General features: G+C 40.6%; 2 protein-coding genes across 4 annotated transcripts in view; both read left to right on the forward strand.

The window, feature by feature from the left end:
- SEC24A (SEC24 homolog A, COPII coat complex component) overlaps nt 1-6,855 on the forward strand; it is a 32,987-nt gene extending 26,132 nt beyond the window's left edge. For both annotated transcript variants that reach the window (XM_080996266.1, XM_080996265.1), the window contains exons 19-23: nt 668-805; nt 1,373-1,477; nt 1,626-1,718; nt 3,014-3,117; nt 3,734-6,855. In XM_080996266.1, the coding sequence (XP_080852392.1) occupies nt 668-805; nt 1,373-1,477; nt 1,626-1,718; nt 3,014-3,117; nt 3,734-3,848 (555 nt within the window). In that variant the 3' untranslated portion in view covers nt 3,849-6,855. The remainder of the gene's footprint in view (nt 1-667; nt 806-1,372; nt 1,478-1,625; nt 1,719-3,013; nt 3,118-3,733) is intronic.
- Nucleotides 6,856-10,351: 3,496 nt separating this feature from the next.
- On the forward strand, nt 10,352-22,075 carry CAMLG (calcium modulating ligand). 2 transcript variants are annotated; one of them, XR_013983216.1, is made up of 5 exons: nt 10,352-10,903; nt 14,800-15,251; nt 16,519-16,584; nt 18,812-19,855; nt 19,895-22,075. XR_013983216.1 is itself a non-coding variant. In XM_080996360.1 (4 exons), exons 1-4 carry the CDS (start codon nt 10,726-10,728, stop codon nt 18,992-18,994), a joined length of 879 nt encoding a protein of 292 aa, XP_080852486.1. In that variant the 5' UTR covers nt 10,352-10,725; the 3' UTR covers nt 18,995-22,075. The 2 variants fall into 2 exon arrangements, 1 of the variants encoding a protein (XP_080852486.1); XM_080996360.1 differs by having other exon boundaries at nt 18,812-22,075.
- Nucleotides 22,076-23,479: the final 1,404 nt, after the last annotated feature.

Raw genomic sequence — 23,479 nt, forward strand, 5'->3', positions numbered from 1 at the left:
TTCCTCTGTCCACTGCAGCTCCAGTGGTTTTTCAGTGTTCTATTTTGGCTTCCCTGAAACTTTACAAGTTGTGGTTCAAGCTTTTTGACAGCAGGTTATGATGGGAAGTTGTTCCTTAAGTCCTGGTGTGTGAGGAGAAACTGGCCCTCTGGATTTAGACTAATGAATCCTACCTTCTAGATTGATTAGTGTTTGTTGCTGTTGCACTTTCAAATTTATTAACTATATTTAAATCAGACTGTATCAAACACAACATGAATTTTATACAAACAAATAAGCAGAACACAGATTTGCCAGCAAAGTTGTCCTATCCACTGCAAAGACTTCTGCCTGCACAACAGACTGCTTCTCCCTGTGTCCCCATACCTCCCTAAATCTATTCCAGGGGTTTCCCCCAATCCTCTGGAGCAGATGGGTTTATGTGTGTGAGGAGGAAAAGTCTCATTGCACAGGTGCTAACAGAACAATTTTGTTGGATATGCTTAAACTCTAGATTCTGAGTGCAGGCTTGCCTGCAACCCATAGCTCTTGGTGTGTTGCCCTCTGAGATGTCCTTTCATCTTCCTCTCTTACATATATTACCAAATGGGATATAAATTGTATGCTATGCTGTGTATGTTTACTTCCTGAGTAATGGATATGGTAATGATGCTACTTTTATTCACAGAAAGCATTCCAAACCGGGACAAACATACGTTTAGATGATCGCATCTTTACCATGTGTCAAGTGAAGAACCAACCTTTAGTGTACCTCATGCTTATGATGCATCCTAATTTATACCGAATAGACAATCTCACAGACGAGGTATGATCATTTTCCTCTAAATTGTGCCTGTAAACACCACCTCTTAGGCCTCGATAAGGTTTTGCCATGATTAAGGTTAATCATAGGTAAAGGTAAAGGGACCCCTGACCATTAGGTCCAGTCGCGGACGACTCTGGGGTTGTGGCGTGCATCTCGCTTTATTGGCTGAGGGAGCCAGCGTACAGCGTCCGGGTCATGTGGCGAACCAAAGCAGCGCACAGAAACACCATTTACCTTCCCGTTGAAGCGGTACCTATTTATCTACTTGCACTTTGACGTGCTTTTGAACTCCTAGGTTGGCAGGAGCAGGGACCGAGCAACGGGAGCTCACCCTGTCGCAGGGATTTGAATTGCCGACCTGATCGGCAAGCCCTAGGTTCTGTGGTTTCACCCACAGCACCACCCGCATCCCTTAAGTTTAATCATACTAAAGGGTAAAATGCAGTTGGAACATACGGGTCGGTACATTGTGCCTTTTTACACGATAAAGGTCTTTATTCCTATTGTTAGTCAAGATCTGACCTGTAGCCTCTTCATATCTTATCCATTATATGCATATTTCTTTAGGGAGCCCTCAACGTCAATGACAAAACAATACCTCAGCCTCCCATTCTCCAGCTGTCTGTGGAGAAGATAAATAGAGATGGTGCCTACCTTATGGATGCTGGCTCTGTAAGTTACATTCTGCTAATATTCATATTGTGTGCAAAATGTGGCTCATTCTCTTTGAAGCTTCATAGCTGTCATTTGCCAGAAAGTGTATGAGAAGAGTAAAATGCACAGAGTAATGTTTTCTGGTTATCCATGTCTGCCTTTACAGGTGATGTTTTTGTGGGTTGGAAAGAATTGTGGACAGAACTTTATCAGCCGTGTCCTTGGAGTTCCACACTATGCATCAATACCACACAATATGGTAAGAATGTGGAGGCAACTCCCAACTCGCAAAACTGTGCACAAGGGTGCACAGCGCCGAATGGGTGCGGGGGCAGAACAGGGTCAGAATGGACTTCAGCACATCCCAGAATGGAACCCCCACGTAAGCGAGGATTCCTCTGTAATTCAGAAGAACTTCTAGCTCCTTAGAACTACATGAAAAAGTTAAGCTACACAATTAAAATTCCTGCTGTGCAAACTGCAGTATTTTTAAGGATTGCCTTACAGGCAGCTCATTTCACCTGTTCTAATCTTTAGATATCCCTCACAAGTGTCTGAATTTATGGGCAGCATTCAGTGAAATAGTTGCACTAGTACAGAGGGATGTCTTTCCTCTAGGATGCCTCCAGATCGGCTCCAGAGAGTTGAGAAAGCCCCCAGAGCAGATTTAAGGGTTGTGCAGGCAGAGAAGAAGGGGAGATGGTTCCATTGCATGAGGAGAAACCCTTACACTGATAGAATGATCCACTTAACACAATGTTGAATACACCCTGTATTTCCTTATTTAGGGGAACAAAAATGTTTCCTCAAAGATTTTCCACTATGTAGGCCTGAGGGTGGGGAATCTCCAGACTGTGTGAGCTGCCATCATTTTTAAGGCTGTTTGCAAGTGGATGGTACAGAAATTGCTTGCATAGGGACTTTAGAGGCAAGTCCCTTTGATGTTGTCACATGATGTCACAATGGTGTCAGGTGATTGAGGGATCCACTTCCAGTCCTGAAGGAGACATTTGGGATAGGATCCAATGGAGTGCAAGCAGGTGTGCACTGCAGCTTTCCCCTCTCCTCCTGTCCCATGCACCCCAAAACTTGCGCTGGAGAGTTGGAGGAGCTTACAGAGCGTGGGGGTGGGAATCCTGTTGCACAAGCGAATTTCTATTGCACATGCAAGTGAACCCCATTGAATGCCTCTTTGTTTAAGTATACACATGGTTCACTACCAATTAGCCAGGAGTTGAAGATAAAGAACGGTGCAGAGAGTGAATCCTACTGCTGACTAAATCTTTTAAGTTTCAGAAGGGCTGCTCTTGCACCATGGTTGATTGATAGTGGGTTGCTGACAGACTGCTAATGACATTTGCACAACGCAGGTTTACTTGAGCAGCAGTGCCTGAAAAAATGCAGTGGGAACAGTTTTTGCCTTCTTCAGACAAATAGGGGGGATATGCATATTCATGCAGGTATATGGGGGCCAATGTCAACCTGAATATATATAACCTGAATACTTTAGATATTATTTTTGACTGGCATTCACAGTAGCTCTTTTTGTGACAGACACAACTTCCAGAACTTGATACGGCTGAGTCTTCTAGAATGCTTGCTTTTATCTCTTGGCTGAGGGAGCAAAGGCCCTTCTTTCCTATATTGTATATTTTAAGGTAAGTGGCATTTTTATATGAGAAGACTACATCAGCATACAGACCTGGTAGCCGTGCAGCTTGCTGCTCACCTGGGACAGGTAGCAACTGGCTCTCTGCGAACAGCTTAGTTACAAACTTCCTCTGTTGCATGCCTATTAAAAAGAGGAATATTCTCTGCCTGCTTGCTTCTGGCAGAGATGGAGTGAGACCACATTCAATGAAAGTAAAAAGGGGTAGCAACACTGATCTTTGGTGGCATATGGGGAGTGTTAAGGGATGTACAAATGGAGGGATGCTCAGACCCTTAAGTACTTACCTGAAATGGCCAGTCTTGTGGCATGCATGGAGTTCCCACACAAGCCAGTAGTTCCCTTCCATTTCAATAGCAAGAACAGCTACAGGGCTGTCCCAGGTGCTGCCATGAATGAAGAAGTGTTTGCTTCCTCCGATCCATGTATGTATCAGAGTTTGTGCCCATGCAAACAGCATGAGCACCTTTAATGCTATAGATTCCCGACATGTTAACAAAATAGATTTTGCTTTTATCAGACAATTCACATTGTAAATATTTTCTAGGAATGAAGCATTAAAAAGTGTTGATGCTCATGAAATTCTGTTTGCTTTTATTTTTAAGGGATGAAAGTCCATGGAAACCAAGTTTCCTGCAAAATATGATAGAAGACAGAACAGAATCTGCATTATCGTACTATGAGTTCCTTTTGCATATTCAGCAGCAAGTGAATAAATGAGCCCCTTTCAAAGGACCGTTCCTGCATACAGAACACTTGTGCTTGTAATGCTCCTATAAAGTTTTTGGCCTGATGCAGTTGATGAGAATCTCACTGTGATTTTCAGAAAGAAAGGAAAAACAAAGCAAATAAAGGACCACCAAATCTTGTACTTCAAACAATTAAAATCCATTTGAACATGTTGGATGCCTTTTTAATTTGCTGCAGAATGTTTCACTGTAAGTAGCATTATAAAGGCAATATTGAAGAGCTGAACCTTTATACAAGATTTTTTTTGTTCAAAATACTATGTTTCTAACTTTTTGTTTTGTTTTTCTGCTTTCTTTTGCTGCTATATTTCAAACCTCCCAAGACTGAGTTGCAGGGAAACTATATTGTCTTGATTTATACAATATGTATCACTAATTTTTTTTAAAATACATTTTTAAAGAAGCAATGAAACAATTCGTTGTGAACAAAATATTTAATGAACTTAGTTTCTAGTGCTTTTCAAAATGGATTATGATAAGCAAGGCAGAGTAAACGTGAAGGGATCTGGCTGGATTTAAATGAATATGAAACAATTCATTTAAAAAGCTTTAAGATGCACCAGTATTCTAGTACCTGAAAGAACCATGAACTTGCACTATGTCCATTGAGAATTATAATCACATGGCCTGAATCGGCTACAAAAATGGTGACCATGGATTCTTGTCTTCGATAGTAAAATGATGTGTGTAAGTCTTAATTCATTAATTGAAAGTAAATAGGGGAACAGACTGTCCAACCAAAAGTCATGGATTGCATTTGATTAAATATAAAGTCACATTTTTATATTCAGTTAAGATTTTTAATATGAGTGCTTAATGGTGACACTAAGCCATAATCATCACGTTAAAAACAGTGTTGAGTAACTTGTCTAAAATCCAGATGAGCATCTAACATGCTGCCATTTAAAATTGAAAAAATGCAGGGAAGAATTTTTGTGGCTTTAATGGAAAAAGATTCAGAAATCCCGCTTAATAGGCAAGAATCCCAAGTTCTGCACAGTATAAGCAAGAATAATAAATGTTAGTTTTACTCATACCCAGGAAACTACTGTGAAATAAATCATGGCAAACAGCATTAGTGTTTTTATGTAGATTACCACACAAGCAGCCAGCATTAGTATCATCCTTCATCAATGGTAGAACTTCAACTTGTAGCTGTCTTGGATTTCTATTTTCTCTCGCACCTCTTCTCCTCTCCCAAGAAAAGTGGATGGGAAATATATTTCCATTGCACTTCTTCCTTGGTGTTCCTTTTGTGGAATGATACTTTGCAGCCATTTTTTCAGGCCGTTGCTTTTGTTCAGTTATAGAAGATTAACTGAAATGTCCTCAGTGACGGGCATGGGTAAGCATTACATGCACAAAAAGCCACTAAAGTTCTCAAAAGAACTGTGGTGTTCATAAACCAGCATTTCGAATCGGAATACCAACTCTTATCTACTTCTAACAACATTGTCTTCTAATCTATCCAGTGTGTCAGAGTGGTCTATAAAAAGTTGCTTATAGAATTGTTTACTTTCATGTTACGGGGGGGGGGCGGATCTCCCTCTTCAAAAGGGATTAAAATACCTGTTGAAATCTGCAAAAGAGAAGTTCCTTATTGCTGGTGTCATTCTTTTTTTAAAGTAGTAATTCAGTTATGGAAGTTGCTATCAAGAATGATATGCACATTTTCAGCATGTGATCATAATGCAGTGCGTGCTTGTGAGTACTGGAAATCAAAACCTGAATATTATTATTTTGACCATAGTTCCATTGACTCTTCTAAACAAAAGTGTACAAAATATACCAAGAACAATTTGTGCGTAGAAACAGGCTTGTGTGCTTAGATTATTTTTCTGGTTCAGGCACAGGTACTGTGCATGGATAACAAATGCATCCAGCACCCCTTGGGTGAATAACTGCTCCCTATGCTGCAGGCATAATATTTTGAACAGATAACTGGTGCCGCCAGGCTTGATTGCACTCCTTGGGGTGGTGGGAGCCCTTAAATGTAGCACCATGCCCAGCTATCTCCTGTGCACAAAAATACTTAGTTTGAAGAGTGTGTCATGGGGTGTGTGTATTTCAAACGTGGTTTCACTTCATGTAAGACAGGATGATAGGCCTTGACGGAACTAGCCTAACTGAGGGAGAAAATGATTTCAAGAATAAATCCCTAATCTCCACCTCTTTAACAGAAATAAAAAGGATGGTGAGCACATTATACTGTCTGGATAGGAATGCTTTTTAGAATGTTCATACTCTTTTTTGCAATATTGAATTTTCTAATTTTCCTCATGATGGACAAAACTACATCTCCTTTTTAATAATAGGGATTGCAGGGCAGACCCATGTGTAAAATTGCCTATGCTATACTTTTACTTACAACTGTCTCTTTTAAGATCTGTCACAACTTAACTAGGCAAGAATGGCCCTGATGCTTCCATCTTAGCATGGCAGTTCACAACAGATGTTCTCTATTTTTCTAGTTTTAAGATTTTTAAACAATTTAGTATGATTGATGGATATGTTAAATTCAGTCAGCATCAAAACCATCCATTTTAATTAGCCTTTACATTTCTGTAATTTCATAATTTGCAATAATGATGAGGTTTATTTTTATTCAAAATTAATTTAACAGAATATATAATCATACAGAATGTGAAGGGACCATCAAATGTGACATAAAGCTTCTGTCCACCAGTTACAGATTAAATCCTTACGTAGTAAATTGGATTTTGTAAAGTAGTGTAAAATATTGTAATATTAATCCTTGTTTTCTGAACTCAGACATTGATATTCGGTGTGAAATTGTAAACCATGCTCTTCTGAAATTGGAGGCAAGGTTTTACTTGTTCCCCTTTTTACAGTTTGTAATTTTCACTGTTTTATTCCTGTATAAAGTCATTTGTAACACATGCAAATGCTTATTTTAGCTGTGCTAATTTATCAAATTTGGCTACTCAATAAAATTAATTGAAAGAGCTCACACAGAACTTCATCAGTCCTTTTTACAAACAGAAGTTGGATGCCACAGGAAACTTGGCAGTGTTAGTGCCATAGCCAGGCTTGAAGCCAGACTGGAATGGATCAAAGTAATCAGTTTCCTACCAAGTACAGTGGTACCTCAGGTTAAGAACTTAATTCGTTCTGGAGGTCCGTTCTTAACCTGAAACTGTTCTTAACCTGAAGCACCACTTTAGCTAATGGGGCCTCCTGCTGCTGCCGCACCGCCAGAGCCTGATTTCTGTTCTTATCCTGAAGCAAAGTTCTTAACCTGAGGTACTATTTCTGGGTTAGCGGAGTCTAACCTGAAGCGTCTATAACCTGAAGCATCTGTAACCCGAGGTACCATTGTATGCCTGAAGCTGGACTGCCACCACCTTCCTGACCACCTTGCCCCAAAAGGAAATATTCACCATTGGGCAATAGATTAACACTTCTGGAACCAAGTAGGTTTTCTTGAGGAGATGCATCACTGCCTCCTCTATGACAGGGGGTACTCCTCACTCTCTATTGAAGAATTAATCACTTCCTGAACCCACCTAATCAACTCCCTGCAGCTAGCTCTAAGAAGCCAGAATCATCAGCAAGGGACAATGAGACCTGTGGTCAGCTACACTTCTCTAAGCAGCTTGCCCACACCCTTAGGTTGCAATAATCTAAACTGATCCAGTGCTCCAGATGCCTTAGTTGGACTTAGTGTACCCATGAGGATACTGCCTACCAGCCTATTCACAAAAAGTTACAAGTAGAGAGTCATTAGTGCACATAAAGGAGCTTAAAAGCAAATGTCTTCATTATATAACACACACACGCACACCAGGAAAAACTAAAAGTTTGTTTAGGGGGTGGTATGGGCATTGGCACAACATTTAGAAAGAGGGGAGGAATGAAGGACAAAAAATTGGCAAGTAAAAGTATAATTGCTTGATATGTTGTACAAATGTTAATGCTGCAATCCTATGCTTGCTTCTTTGGATTACAGCCACTGAATATAATGTAAACATGCATAAGATTTGGGGGTGCATGGATTTTACAAAATCTCAGGAAACAGCATTTACAATGGCAAGGTATATTTCACCAAAATTTTAAAAACAACCAGAAACTATCAGGTATACACAACCCCCACAAAAAGACATGTCATGACATCCTTGGCACCCATTTGATGCCTATAATTAATGTATAACGACTCTATTGCTGTTTTTTGTTTAATTGAAAAGCATAGGTTTAATGCAATTTATGAACGTTATCCTCTAGCTGTAAGGATTTCTACATTTAGGAAACAACCAGTCTATAATAACATAGCAGGATGGGACAGCATTCCTTACTTGTGTAACCACAGAAGTGTGAGTTGAAGACTTGCGTGTTTATGCAGAGATTGCTGGTGGGGGAGGTGAGTGCAGCAAACAAAAACAACCCCTAATTGGTTTTGAGGATCTAGAGAGCAGTGGAAAGAAAGTAGAATGGGAACACATGGAATTAAATGGAAGGTGCCCGAGTATGTCTTTTTGTGTTATCTTTGGAACACATTAACACAATGACACAGCCGCTTTCTCAAATTACTTGACAAGGCTTTAGAACTTCTAAAATCACCCTTCAAGAATTCCAGTAAGAATGGTGCAGTCCCTTTTATATTCAGACAAAAATATGGTGATCTCTAAATCATAATATTGCAATTACAAAGGTGTGACAAAACAAATTTAAGCCACAGAAGAGGTGGCTAAGTGTGACAAGTTTTATTTCAACAGTAGGGTTTTGAAATAGGCACTAATATTTTAACTTCTAAGTTATCAGCTGGACGAAATGATCTCACCTGCTAGACTTTTTTTTTTTATCCATATGACGACACTGTCTGTAAATGACTTCACTGTTGTAGTTAAGTGTTCCTGTAAATGTGTATGTGCTAGTCTTTTTGTAAGCAGAGGGAATTCATGGTTCTGCCTGAGGAGGGAGAATATGAACCATAGAAAAATATTTCTCCTAACAGTACTAGGAAGACTGATGCTGTAGTAAGTTTATTAGTACAGTGGTACCTCGGTTTACGCACTTAATCTGTTCCAGAAGTCTGTTCTTAAATCGAGGTGTGCTTTCCCTAATGAGGCCCTTCCACTGTTTGGATTCCGTTCTTAGACTGAGGTAAAGTTCACAAACCGGGACACTACTTCTGGTTTTGCGGAGTTCATAAACTGAATAGTTCATAAACAGGTTTGTTTTTAAACCGAGGTACCGCTGTATAGAATTGTAGTGTTGGAAGGGACACAAAGGGTCATTGAATCCAGCTCCCTGCAATGCAGGAATCACTGCTAAAGAATTCCTGACAGATGGCCATCCAACCTGCTTACTACATTTGAGGTTTTGGTCTACCACCTTCCCAGGTAGTTTGTTCCACTGTCAAACAGCTCTTACCATCAGAGGACTTTGTCTATTTGCAAAACAGCTCTTAGGTTTGGAACTCCAAGCAAGATGACAGAAAGCATGGTTTAATTCTAACAGTGTCATTTTTAACACTCCATAGTAAGGAAGACTTTATTATAATTTTAAGTGCTAATGTTTATGATTTCACATGTCAAATTCTGGCGGGTCTGCTTTAGATTTTGTTAGGGTTGTGGAAGAGTAAAGAGATTAATGTATATTTTGTAATTTTGTGCATGAGAAATATCTTTGTATGCATTGCATAGCTGAGTCAGATTACACTTTGAGTCTTGGAACAATCTTAGATTCCTTAACTAAATACAGCTCTTCCTGCTTTTATCTTGGAGAAGTCCCCCAGACATCCAGGTGTTTTTAGACACCCATGATAGGAGAGGGAGACAAAACCTTGTATGTGTGTACTTACTGCTCTGTTTAATATAGGTTTCCATAAAAGACCACAAGCTTCCATGAGAGATATGCTATGATTAGCAGGCATTTTCTCGAAGACCAAATAAAAACGCTAAGAGCTATGAAGACGGGATCTGAATGAGACAAACCCTTAAAATATGGGCAAGTTATATGTATTTCCTCAGATAAAGGTGCATGCTGCTCAAAATTTCTTAAAAGGGAATATTAGTTTTAAAGGAGCAAAATGGGTGCCTGATGATTTTTCTTTAAAGAAAACAAAAGGCTGTTTAAAAAACGAAAAAAATTAACACTAAAATTTGTGTTTCAATATGAGAAAGGCAAAAGTAAAAATTGATATACAATAGCTGTTGGCAGTTGTTCGTTCATACATTGAGATCAGGCTATTCAGCTTGGATGCTGAGCTAATAAACGTTAACTCCAAAAATAAATCCGATTGTGGACCTCTGGTGCTTACTCCCAAGTGCATAGGATTTGCAGACTACATTTCCTCGAGTAATTGTCCTATTGTCACTCCCCCCAAATACATTTGTAGAGTCAGGTTTGAAGATGCCACCATCTCCTGCATTAGGACAAATGCTACAGCGTGGAGCGATTGTGACACCCACCCACCCTTGCTGTATGAGGTCATTGCATACTCCTCATCCCCGCCCGGGCACTATCAACGCCTCTCCCTCCAGCACGCATGCGCAAGCACTTCTTCGGCAGGCTGCTTTCGCCATCTTTGCGAAGGGCGCCATCCTCCAGCGAAAACAGCCTCAGGTTACGAGCCCGTCGAGGGGGTTTGCCGTAAGCTCCCGCGGTTACAAGTAAAAGCCTGTCCTCACAACCCGCATCCAAGATGGCGCCGCTCGTGCCACCGGCTGGAGGCGGTACCTAAAATGGCGGCGCCGGCGGCGCATGCGCATTAGCGAAGGGTTGGCAGAGCGGGGCCTGGCCGTTCCCTATTGTGTGCCTTCTGCGGAGAGGAAGCTCGAGGGCTTTTCGCTGCTGCTGCTGCCGCCGCCGCCTCGGTGCTACTAGGGATGGAGACGGAGCCTCTGGAAGGAGACGGCGGCGGCCATGAGGGGCCTAAGACGACTTCGGCCACGGCCCCCGGACTCACGGCCTCTCAGCGCCGGGCCGAGATTCGCCGGAGGAAACTGCTGATGAACTCGGAGGATCGGATCAACCGGATCATGGGCTTCCACCGGCCAAAGGCGGGTGAGGACGGGGCGTGGCTTTGGGGGGCGGTTTTTGACTGCGCTGGGCATCCCCTGTCTTGCCCGGGCGCTTATGAACGACCTCTTTCCTTCCTTGTCGGGGGTGGGAGCTCAACACGCGCCCGTCTTTCCTCGTCAAGTCCTCCTCTCCTTCCCGAACAATGGGTTAACATAGTCCGTATATTAACAAGCTAATCTGATCGCTCAAAATGACACTGCCCCTCCTCCCCGAGCGATATATCGCATTCGTCTTATTTGAGGTGCTCCCCCCCCTTTACCTTTTCAGTAAAGGTGCTTTGTTTGAAGATAAATCAAGTTCTTTCATGCGATCCAAGGATGGCTGTTTCAGCATTGAAAATGGTCACACCTGCCTCTACGTCCTTTGGGAAGAACAAATCATGCACAATTTATAAATTAATGTGTGTTTCGTTCAGGATTTGTGTTTCCATTTGCAATGGAGAAAGGTGAATGCTCTTACTATATTTGACGCGAAAGTGCCAACAAACCGTGCTGAATCATTTCAATACTTATTACTGAATGAAATCAATATTTTTTTTTTCATAATTCTATTCTCTGAAACATTTTTATCCCACCTGTTGCTTATTTATTCACTCAATTTATTAGTTTTTTGGGATGACATATGGGTTTAAAACAGCTATTACCACCAAGAAGCCCTGGGTGGGTGTATCCTTGCAAATAAGCTTGCAAGGTCTGACTGCGCAAGAGCTTTATGTGAGAGAACTTTAAGAGTACAGGAATTTGAATCTTTCTACTCCTTTAACCCTAACCAGTATAGCACGCTGACTGGTCTCTCTCCTGTTATTTATCATTTAGATAATGTTTCCAGTTCACAATATAACTTGTAACACTTGTTTGCCTTGTGTTGCCATTTTTAAATGTGGAACTGAGACCAAGATGATTTGCCTACTGCTTGCATAATGAATCTTTGTCATGTTCCTTGATTTCCTATTGAATATGTAGATAGTTTTATTAATGTGCTGTGCTTCTGGCTGCATTTAAAAGCAGAGAATGTAACTTAACACTTAGGTGGGGAAGCTGTACAGTAGCTCCTGCTTTTAGTACTTTTTGGTCAAGAAGAGGAGGAAGTCAGTTGTGGAAATCACAACTCATTAGAGCTTGCAGGTGTTTACGTGCTTTGATTATTTCTGTGTCCTTCCAGTACTCTTTAATATTTTCAGAGCTGAGATTCCACAGTATGTATTGGTGCCATGCTCTTTCTTCTGGTGTGTTTGAAATATTGGAGATTGAAATTGTTTCTTTCTAGTTTAAGGGTGCTAGTAATCCTCTGAAGAATGATGACAACGTGAAGCACTTAAAAGTCCCTGAACCAGGTGCTGCTGAAGCTTTTTTGTCCCATGGGTCACATTCAGTATTGACCAAACCTCTAGAGGCTACAGGCAGCGGCGTAGCGTGGGTTGTCAGCACCCGGGGCAAGGCAAGTAATTTGCGCCCCCTAACCCGGGGCAAGCCAAGTAATTTGCGCCCCCTAACCTGGGGCAAGGCAAGTAATTTGCGCCCCCTAACCTGCCGCCGCTGCCAGCTTCTTCTTGCTGCTGCCTGGGCTGGTCTGGTGTGGTTCTCTCCCGTGCTCAGCGCTGCGCTGGGCGGCTGCTGCACTGTCCCTCCCCCAGATAGTCCCTCGCTCTCTCTCCGCACCGCACGCCTGGCACCCACCCCCTCCACAGTGGGCGGCGACCCAGCGGCTCGGATCGGATTCGCACAGCCAGCACTGCAGTGAGAGAGAGTGAGTGAGCCAGGTAGGGGCAGAGAGCTGCGAGTGCTAGTGCGCCCCCCCCAGATGTTGCGCCCGGTGCGGCTGGCCCCCCCCTGCACCCCCCACGCTACGCCACTGGCTACAGGTCAGCACTGGATGTGGCCACCCCATACCCTCACTCATGCACACCTGCATGTGTGTACTTTGCCCACAGCTGATTTGTGCAGATTAGCTGAGGATCATCAAAGTATTATTGGTCATCAAAGTATGGGTCTGAAGGCCAGGGAGACGGTGATTTTCATTCCCATCAGGTTTAGAGCTTTCTATCATTGTAGCACCAATACCAGTACTTTTCTTTCTAGAAAAAGAGTTACAGGAACACCCACTTTTTTTTTAGTTGAGCTTCTTTAAGGGGAAACCAAAGCTGGCGTGGGGGGGCAGCCACCCCTGTGCTAAATGAGGGTTTAGCACTGCTTCCTCCCCACAAACATGCCCTCCTTCCTTCACTTCTTCCTGGCCAACACTAAGGGGAACAGATACTTCATTTTAGATTAACCACAGTTTAGTTTGCTGTCCAAACCCTGAACTATGGCTGATCTTAACTATAGTTAACTATCTTAACACAGTTTGACTGAGCTTGGATGACATGAGAAGCTGTGACTAATAAAAAGTGGAAAGCTCTGGGAGAGGTTTGGTGAAAGCATGTGAGCCTGGGAGAAAGATAGACTTGCTTTCGCAACGCTAAACTGTGGGTTAGTGTTCTGTCCAAACTAACCCATTATGGTCAGCTTTCTCCTTGGCAGGCTTTGTGACTTTTCATATGTGTGCTATAAAGCAGTTTTGGAAAGCCTATAGAATGGTGTTTTTAATTATTCTGTCACAGTTCTTGGAAAAAAGAGGCATGAAATGTTTACACATTTAAAAGATTAAAGATCGCATTTCTGGTTTGTACTTTTGTTCTTCCTTCTACAGTTTGTAGTCACAAATCCTTCTTGGTATGACTTGTTTCTCTCCAAACCACTGTTATATGCAAAATGAGTTATTTAAAGAGCTTCGGCAAAAAGTCTCTCTGCAATCAATCTATTTGACTCAGGAAAAAAATATGTGTGGAAAATTTATTATTTGGTTATTTGGCCTCGATAAACTACTGTAATTGGAATGGAACCAGAGGAAAGCACATGGAATGGAGTTGGTAGAAGTAACCACTCTAGCTTCATGAAAATCTGCTCTTGAGTATTAGGGAATACTTTTGGTTGGAGTGGGCTGTAGTGCAGGGGGATGAAGGTGGGAGAGGGGATCCCCCCAAATTAGGTGGAGACATGAGCGCTGATTGTGAAAGTTGCTTCTATCTGACTTTTTAAAAAATTCTCCTGCTGTCCACATAGTATGAAAATTAAACCAGCAATAAAACACAAGCAGCACAACCCTTTTTAAAATTACCACTGAACGACTAGTCCTTGTGTTTCTTTCAAAAGCCAGCAAGTAACTTGTCCTGTGTCCTTTTGAAGGGAGCTGTTTTGTAGGCTGAGGTCTGCAAGAGAAAAGGCACCAACTCTTCGTATCTTTTTGAAATGGCATTATGCTTTATTTTTATTTATTTAATAAAATTATGCCCTACCCCTTTGCCATATGACTCTCCAGGACAGGTTACTGTAATAAAACACATAAAGCAACCAGTAGTTCAAACTCATAAAACAATCAGTATAAATAACTAAATCATTGGCTATCTGTCAGTATATCACTGCACAGGCCAGTTCCTTAAAAAGACCTGAAAGAAACAGCAGGTATTTAGCTGGGGCAGGAAGGGGGAGTGTCATTAGGCTCAATGTGAAAAGTATATGCCATTCTTCTTTGACCCCTGTTTTCCTTACAGTGCTTAGTTCCACAGCTACATGGCCTAGGACCTTAGTCTGTAGGGATCTACTACCAGTTTATGACCTGATCTGAGATGGTCACAACAGCAGCCCTACCATTGTACAAATATATGGTAAAAAAATATATATGGTAAAAAAAAGTAATAAGAAGAAAATGTTCTCCAGATGCGTGTTTTGGTTTAAAGTGGGTCCCAGGTTTGAAAACATGGAAGACTACTAGCCTAGGTCTTGTAGAGTAACCTACAATATTTAGCATAGTGACTCCTTTCTTTTTTGCCTCCTCTTTAGATGATGACAGCCATTCAGAATCAAAACTTCAGCTGGAACAAGATAAGCCAAGCACCCTTCCCACTCCTGTTTCCAAACGGGTTGTGCTAGGTGACACTGTTTGCAGTTTGGCAGGAACAGCCGACCATGCAAGCAGTGCAATAGAGCACAAGGGAGAGAAAAAGGACTTGTTTAGCATAACTCCCGAGGTTGGAAATGATGGCACTGGCGAGCTCCGACAGCGCAGCAGAGGGGATCTGATGGAGGTTCCGCAGAGAGCACCTCGCCACGGGTTAGACCAGTATCTCTCGAGGTTTGATGAAGCGATGAAGTTAAGAAACCAACTTATCAGTGAGAAGCCAAGCCAGGAAAATGGAAATGTAGTGGAGGAATTTGATTCCTTCCGCATTTTTAGATTAGTGGGGTGTGCACTACTTGCCATTGGAGTTAGAGCTTTTGTGTGCAAATACTTGGTGAGTAAAGAAAAGTCTTAGTAACTTAGTACTTCTTGTTTATTTGACCTGGTTGCCTTACTGATTAGCCCAGAAAGTTTGACAGTGGAATTTGCATTTGGCAGATAAGGATTTTATGCTGAGAAAAGTAATAACTTTCCCTAAGCCCGCCCATCAAGTTCATAGCTAAGTAGAGATTTGGATTTAGGCCCAAATCCATAATTCTGTCCACTCTTCAACAGTGGCTTGTCCTAAGTAGTGATGATTGAGCAATGATTATTTTAAGACACATGGTGTTTGGCAAGAGGATCAGAACCACAAGAAATGGTAAGCCCTGGCCTAGCAAAAGCATCAAGAAATTACTGTACTTTGGTGCTCTTCTGTATTGACAATAATTAAGCTATGGGTAGCCCTGGAAGCCCAGGACTGCCAGCAGTTTGCTTTTCAGGCTGTGCCAAGTACTGTTCTAGTCTATGCAAATGGTGCTGAAACACAGCTGACAATTTACTAGCCAGTGATAACATTTAATAGTGGAACAAACGTGGCCTTATGCATGAAGCTTAACTACAAAATATGCCTAGGTTTCGCCTTGTCTTAATCCTGTTGTGAGCTAATGAAGCAGCCTGTCCAAAGCAATTGGGCTAAAGTTTTCTTGCCATCAGAACCCTTAAGGAAGATGTAGCCATCTGATTTTAGGACTGAGGTCAAGTTGGCAAGATATGGACACAAATTCCTAGACATCAAAAATGAAGAAGACTGCTTTCTTAAATTACTTAATCATCTGTCAAAAATCATACAAAACAATTCAAAGATTTCGAGATTCCCAGGCTCGTTTTTATGGGAACTGGATAATCAGCAGAAAAGCATTTCCTAACTATATAAAGTGCAATGCCTAATCATTGCTACTATCAAGTAGCTTTAAATTATTCAAAAGTAAATTTGAATGTTATTGTTTAATTATGTGCAAGGATGATTATTTACTGAATGATTCATATGAAAGTTTTCCTTGGGGACTTTTTGAATGGACATCTTCCTAGACATTACTATAGCACTCTAACTGGTCTGTACCAGTATGTTAGATATATGTTAGTGACTTCTCTGGATCTTCCTTAAATATAAATTCAGTCTGTTTTGACAGTGGTGCTTTGAAATTTGGTTATCTTCTCTATATTTTCCAATCAATTGGTTGAAACACTTCATAGGCTATTTCCTTGAAATAATGTAGCAATGTGAATTTCTTGTTACTACTTTCTGTTTCATTTAACTTCTTTGTTTTTTCCCCCCACAGTCAATATTTGCTCCATTTCTTACCTTACAGCTTGCATACATGGGGTTGTCAAAGTATTTCCCAAAGGTAAGACCTTTTTTTAGGACAAATGGATTATCAAAATGTCTTAACTTAAAATAAGATTTGACAGAGAAAGCTCTGTTTTAGAATTTTCTTAGCTTTTATGCAGAATAGCAGATAATGACAATCCAATGCTAATTTAGGTTTATCAGCAATTGTTTGCATTTTGTGTATATACATTTTGAATACTTGAGAGTAGTCAGCTACAGAGACAATGCATAAACTCTTCAGTACTGAGGATCTTCATGGGTGTAAGTTACATTCAACTTTAGAATACTTTATTTCTGAGTAAACATGTTTTGGACTGTGATTCTAGGCACGCTTACCTGGGAGCCACTCTCTGAACTCCATGCAGCTTACGTCTGAATAGAAAAATACAGGAATGCTCTGTAAAATGGGCTAACCTATTGATCTTGCCGTTACCTGGAAGTCACCATCTATAAGCTTGGTGGCATCGTTATTGTAAAATAGACTTTGTCAGACTTCAGGTCCAGGGTACCAAACTCCCATTCTTTTAGGTGCATATTGCGACAGGGAATTTCATTAGCGTGAGCAGTTTTCTGAGCTCTGGGCGCAATATTGCTCCTAAAATTTCAGATTAAAACTGCAGAGTTGAAGGAAAGGAGGACCTTTTTCTGCCTCCCCACTTCCAGCTACTCTGTGAAGACTAGAGAAGAGACCCTCTTAAGACTATTAAGGGGATGGGCAGGGGAAGGACTAGACCATGTGAAAAATGAACATAATATTTGTATTGTTGTTATAAAAAAGCATGCCTAGACATTTCGTTGTGCCCATAACATAGATTTAAGGTGCCATTTAGCTCCTAGCTTTCATATCCCAGTTTCTAACACTGACCAGGCCACATATTGTGGCAGATTTCTCAGAGGCTTTTTGTAGCATAGGCAATGTATTTTCATCTTGAGATTTTCTTACGGCATTGGCAATAATATTTATGTGACAGACTGATCATCTGAATTCTAACTGGGAAGAAAATTCCCCTTGATTGAATAGGGCTCATTCCTGTCGGTGTATGTAGGGTTGCAGATGGTTTGTAAAAGAAAAGCACAATGTTTACTTGAAAGTTGTCTCTCCTCCACCATGTTTTGCGACTGTGAATCCAGTGAACTAATCACTTTTCTGCAGATTACTTTTGAATAACTTTTGTGGGAGATGTTGGCCTTCTTGATGTATATCAGGGGCAGGGAACCCTTTTCAGCCTGAGCGCCGCATTCCTGTGTTGGCAGCGTTCCAGATGCCAAAAATGGGCAGAGAAACAGACGTGGCATGTACCTTTGTATGGAAGGTGACATTCCAGCCACACACAACAGCCAGATGTTTCTAATTACACAAACCTCTCTCTATCTTCCATCCAGGCAAGCGAGGTGCATCATTGTAGTCCTAGCTAGGCAGAAGTGCTTGAGGGAGGGCACAGATCAGGACTCATGAGGGCTGAATTTAAAGGCCTTGCAGGATTTTAAAGGCCTTGAATTTGAGACCCTGGGCATGAGGTTTCTGTCCCCTTTGCTTTACATTTTTGCCCAGGGATTGGCGCACAGCCTCATGTCTTCTTCTCACCTTTTAGTGTATTGATCAAATATCTTACTTTTCTTTCAAACTGGTGACATTTTCAGCTAACTTTCCTTTGCTGTCATCATTGTTTTTGTGACAGTTGTATTGAGTGAAACATGAGAATTACCAAATGTGGATGACAAGGGACTTATTAAGTAACAATTAGTGGACAAAAATCCCTTTTAGTATAGCCAACTGGCAAGCAAATGTAATGGAACTTTGAAGAAAGGAACAATTTCCAGTGTGATAACACCGTTTCCAGGTCCCAAAGTCATTACTTCATCACTGTAGCCTCTGCCCTTGCCTGATGAATGTAAGAGAATAGCACCAGCTGCTATTTGTGAACAGAAAGAGCTCATCATAATAGAAACAAGCAACCAAGATTACAGGAAAATACCTCTGAGATGCTTTTTTAAATGCACTTTGAGAGGTGTATGGTAGAATATTAGGTAACCTTATGAAATGTATTATTATTATTATTATTATTATTATTATATTGAATTTATATACCTCCCTATACCCTGGGGGTCTCAGGGCAGTTCACAGAATAAAATCAAGATATAAAACCATAAAATACCTAATAAAAATAAATGTATTAAAGCTCTGATAAGGTGCTTAAAGATGAAAGCTGTGAAAAACGAAGTAATTTTTATTTCTTACACAGAGTGAAAAGAAAACGAAGACCACGGTATTGACTGCTGCTCTTTTACTGTCTGGGATCCCTGCAGAAGTGATTAGTCGTTCCATGGACACTTACAGCAAAATGGGGGATGTTTTTACAGACCTTTGTGTCTATTTCTTTACTTTCATCTTCTGCCATGAACTGCTTGTGTTTTTTGGTTCCTGAAGTGCCATGATAGCTGTGGAACCTGGTGTAATACTTCAGCTGGACTGCGTCACTCTTGATTTCATACATGCCTCTGGATATATAAACAGTGTTAACCCTATATCCAATACTTGGTTCAGTGCAGCTTAAACATACTTTGATTGGGAAGAGCTTTGAAGTCCCGGCTTTGAAGCTGAACTGGTAGATTTTGAGTACAGTCCAGAGTGATCTCAGATAGGGACAGTCAAATGCAAATATTGGTCAATGGTCCAATGACACACTTTTCTGTAAAACTGAAATGTGTCCTTTCTGTCCACCACCCCAATTAAAAGGAATCACCCTGAAATTGTAACCTTTCCCTTTGGCTCTGTGATTTGAGAGCACAGTGCAGCTGAGGTCTCCTACTTGAATAGAATTATGTTAGTCTTTATGGGTGAATCCAAGGATTCCATGAGCAAAACTCAACTCATCAGATGCTCCTGCTGGAGGAAAGGTGGGGGAGGTGATTTTTGTGTTCCTCCTATACCAGAGGGCTGGGGATTCTCCAGAACTTGCGGGGGTGACACAGGAGGAAATGGAGATCAGAAAAATTGTTACCCTCTTCCTTTTCCCAGCAGGAGTCTCTGATGGGTCTCTGTTTTTCCTCCAAATGGATCTTTCTGTTCATGGAAGGAATGCTCTGAATACAAGCTTATCATAGGAATATCCTATTTTATTAGCTTATAGCCCTCAATTCATGCATTTTAGCAGTCAGGATAGTCTTACCAAAATATGATCAGCGCCAAGATTGATTCTACAATAGAATTAGGATGGATATAAGTCATCATTTTATGTCTTCCTTAAATGGGGTAGTATTCTCTTTGTTTTCTTGTAGTTAGGGAGGTTTGATTTTAGGATGTGAATGCAAGAGCTAAGACGAAGCAGTGAAATTCAACTTCTTTATGTGTTCCCATTAAGCATTCATTGGGTGATATCAAACATTAATCATACTCAAAGTAGACTCATTAAAATCAGTGGATTTTAGTCCTTCATTTCAGTTAGCCTACTCTTGAGTTTGACTTCCATTGGATATTGCCTGTTATCTTTTTTTTACCTAACTAGGAAATTTAATTACTTGTGTTTACATGATCTAATGCAATATACAGCATTAGTGCAGATTTAAAAGCTGCTCTCTTGGGTAACTATACTTTCGTACCTAAAAATGTCACAAGTTTTGCTCATTCCTCTGACTTGACAAGTGCTTTTTTTTGTTCATTGTAGTGTAAACTAACACAGGTTTCTGCTTCCTATTTCCTATATCTTCCGTTGCAAGAATATTGCATGTGGAGTCCGGCCTCTTCTGTCTGGACATTCAAGGGATCATTACATTTATCAGTAGCAGGGGGAAAATGTGACTTGTAAGAGTACAGACCAGATTTTAACCATAATTTTAATCAAATTATTAGTTTGTACAGCTGCTTACATGTTCATTTCACATGGGAATGCTGACTCACAAGTAAGTTTTTATAACCCATCTGAAACAGATACTTGAAGCGTCTTCCATCAAAACCATTAGGGCAATTTTAGGTAAATGCTCTTGATTGGTTCATTTCTGAAAGATTCCGTTCTATTGGTCAGTACCATAAAGCAAGTCTTTACTTGGTTTTAGCTGGTGGGCCTTCATATTTATTTATTTATTTAGAGTTAAGTTCCTTCAGTAAATCACAGTTGTTGTTTACCATTAAAAACAGATTTTATTACTAAAAAATAAATAAAAATAAATTAAGAACCCTATAATATTTAAAGGCTGGTTCAGAGGAAGCCCAGATTAAGAGAGCATGCACATCCAACCTTCCTTTCTCCCTCCCCATCTTTCTCTGCTCTGCTTCAGTGCTGTGTGCAATGTTTGCGATCCCTGGTTCACTTCTGAACCTGCCACCCTGACAAGTAATTGGCACCAGGCTTAGGTATTCAGTGAGAAATTAGGCTGGGAGAAATCAGGCTATTATATAATAGTTCCCTTTATGCTGAAGGATGAGTGGATATTTGCCTGGGACCTTAAGAATTAATGGGAATAAATGTTCTGGAGGTACAGTGGCCATCGTAAACGATAGGTGTTACCCATATAGCTGTGATCCCCTAAGTTACTGAAATCATTCTGTGATTATAGAGGCTAATGTAGCTTCTCTTTTTAGAGGCTGTCACTTTTTTGTTTTTGTTTTGGATAATCAAAATAAGCTGTTTTCCTTATTTTGCTTCTTTCCTCCGTTACAGTTTTAATACTGCATTCATTGACCCAAGTTTCATTGTTCTAATTGTATGTGTTACATGAAGAAAAGAGTTTTTAGAGTAAATATGGATGCACTGGAGACATCTGTGCACTTGGATTGAGGTGTTTGCCATGGCAGTTCCCCACGCTGAAGACATGATTCTGCTCAGTTTAAAAAACCAACTTTACTCTTTAGCAGTAGGAACTGTTGTGGCAAAAACAGCAAGCAAAGCCCTGTTTGTATCTGAGTTCTTTCCTGGGCATGTATTTCTTTCCTCTCTAGAATCGGGCCATGATATATTCTATTGTGTTCAGTAGACTTTGCACTACGATAAACTCTCAGCATCTAATTGTATATGTTAAGGTCGGACTATATCTCTGTCGACATGTTGAAAGGTTCTGTTTGAAGCTAATGGATGTAATACAAAAGATTCAGAACAATTGCTTTGCAAGCGAGGGCTGAAATTGAGCTGGCATTAATAATTTTATCTGTAAGGAGTGACTGTTGCAGAAATACTGTATCTGCGTCACATCTTCAAAATGCTTTGAAGTTTTCATCATTCCCAACTAATAGTTTCAGAAAGCTGATAGACTTAACCATTAAAACAACTTTCAGCTGGTGTTTCTGAATTTCTTTAATTCATATTTGCCAAGCTGGACTTTTCAACAGTGATAAATCAGTATCAAGTCTAAAATTTAATGGGTAGAATATAGAATTTTCCCATATTGCCCACTTCCGCTATGAAAAGTGATGTATAGGGTGGGATAGCAGGTGAATAGTAAAAAGGTGTTTTGTATGTGGTTCCTTTTGCAAAAACCTCATTTTGCAAAATCCAATAAACCTCATGTGGTCATGTATGTCCTCCAGTGTAATTATTTCTAGACTGCTTCTATGAAGTCTGTTAACCATTTATTTGTTGGCATGCCTTTGTAATTCATTTTTAAAGACTACTTGGGTTGTCAAGTGTTTTACTAATATATTTCCAATGTTATTTTCATTTCCAACTATGGAATATATGTTCATGTAACTTATGGACAAGCATGATTTAGAAAGTAAAGAATTAAACACTGCAGTTAGCTCTGTTGAATCTGTTTACACACCACAATAGGAACCTGCCATCTGCCAGCTGAACAAGGACAATAATGTGTAAAAAGACCAGAATGGGAGTTATGCTGAACAGCTGGTAGCAAAAAGCATTGCATGTCACCCTTCTAGAAAAATTAACACAGAAACTAATGAGAGAATGTCATATTTCTATTTACAATTGTGAAAAATGTAAACTGTGGTCCTGTACTGTGCAATTCCACCCGGAAAGAACATCTGGAGAACTACGGAACACTGTGTTTGGACACCTGTAAAAAAGAAAGATTATTTCACCCTTTGTCGTACTAACAAATAGAGCATGCTTCTCTGCCAATCCTGTCCCCGTCTCACCCACCCAGTTCTACCATGACCACCAAGTAGCTTTTTACTATAGGCTATACCAATGCACTACTACTAGATCAACAGTTGTCCAGTCTCTCTCCAGATTTGGTGGTTTGTTTTATTTATATCTACACCCATTATTCACATGGTATACTGGAGCATGTTAGCATATTTGTAAGATGCTTAGGCAGTGACTGTGTTAAAAAAGTATATCTATAGACACACTAATTAAAGCAGATTGATGTAGCATGTCTCCGCATTTAAAGTCACTGAAAGCAGCATGAAATAGCAATAATTCCATACAATTAAAGAACTTGCTATCCCAGGTCTCCTCATCCCATGATTCTGCTCACTGTAATACTATTGCACACACCTCAATTCAGTTTCCTTGGAGTGAAGGTCACTGGAGACTGGTGATTTTAGGATATATGATTTAGTATAACAAAATAACAACTTCTTATTATTTATACCCTGCCCACCTGTCTGGGTTTCCCCAGCCACTCTGGGTGGCTCCTAACAGAATCAAAAGCACAATAAAACATAAAACATTTCACTAAACAGGGTATTAACACATGAATAGATCTTGCTTCCCCATTAAATTTATAGGGAGATCTCCAAACCCATAGCTCTGGATTAAGCACACAGGGAAAGTCAGGCCTCCTGTTTTTTTGCAGCTTCAGCCCAGACTAAAAATTGTGACTAGCTCTTGGCTAGTCTCCTACCTACAATATGTCATCTCTCTTCCTGGAAGCACCATTAGCTTCTTGTTCCTATTGCAACATGGCCAACTCTCTATTCTTGTAACAAAAAAGGTGCTTAGCAGCCCAGCTAG

Source organism: Podarcis pityusensis (assembly GCF_964106645.2).
Source record: "Podarcis pityusensis genome assembly, chromosome: 2".
NCBI lineage: Eukaryota > Metazoa > Chordata > Lepidosauria > Squamata > Lacertidae > Podarcis > Podarcis pityusensis.

Excerpts from the sequence above, each read along its gene's own strand:
- CAMLG (XM_080996360.1), top strand. The coding sequence starts at position 10,726 with ATGGAGACGGAGCCTCTGGAAGGAGACGGCGGCGGCCATGAGGGGCCT. Across the intron at positions 15,252-16,518 it reads CTTTTGTGTGCAAATACTTG|TCAATATTTGCTCCATTTCT; the intron begins GTGAGTAAAGAA and ends TTCCCCCCACAG. Across the intron at positions 16,585-18,811 it reads TGTCAAAGTATTTCCCAAAG|AGTGAAAAGAAAACGAAGAC; the intron begins GTAAGACCTTTT and ends TTTCTTACACAG.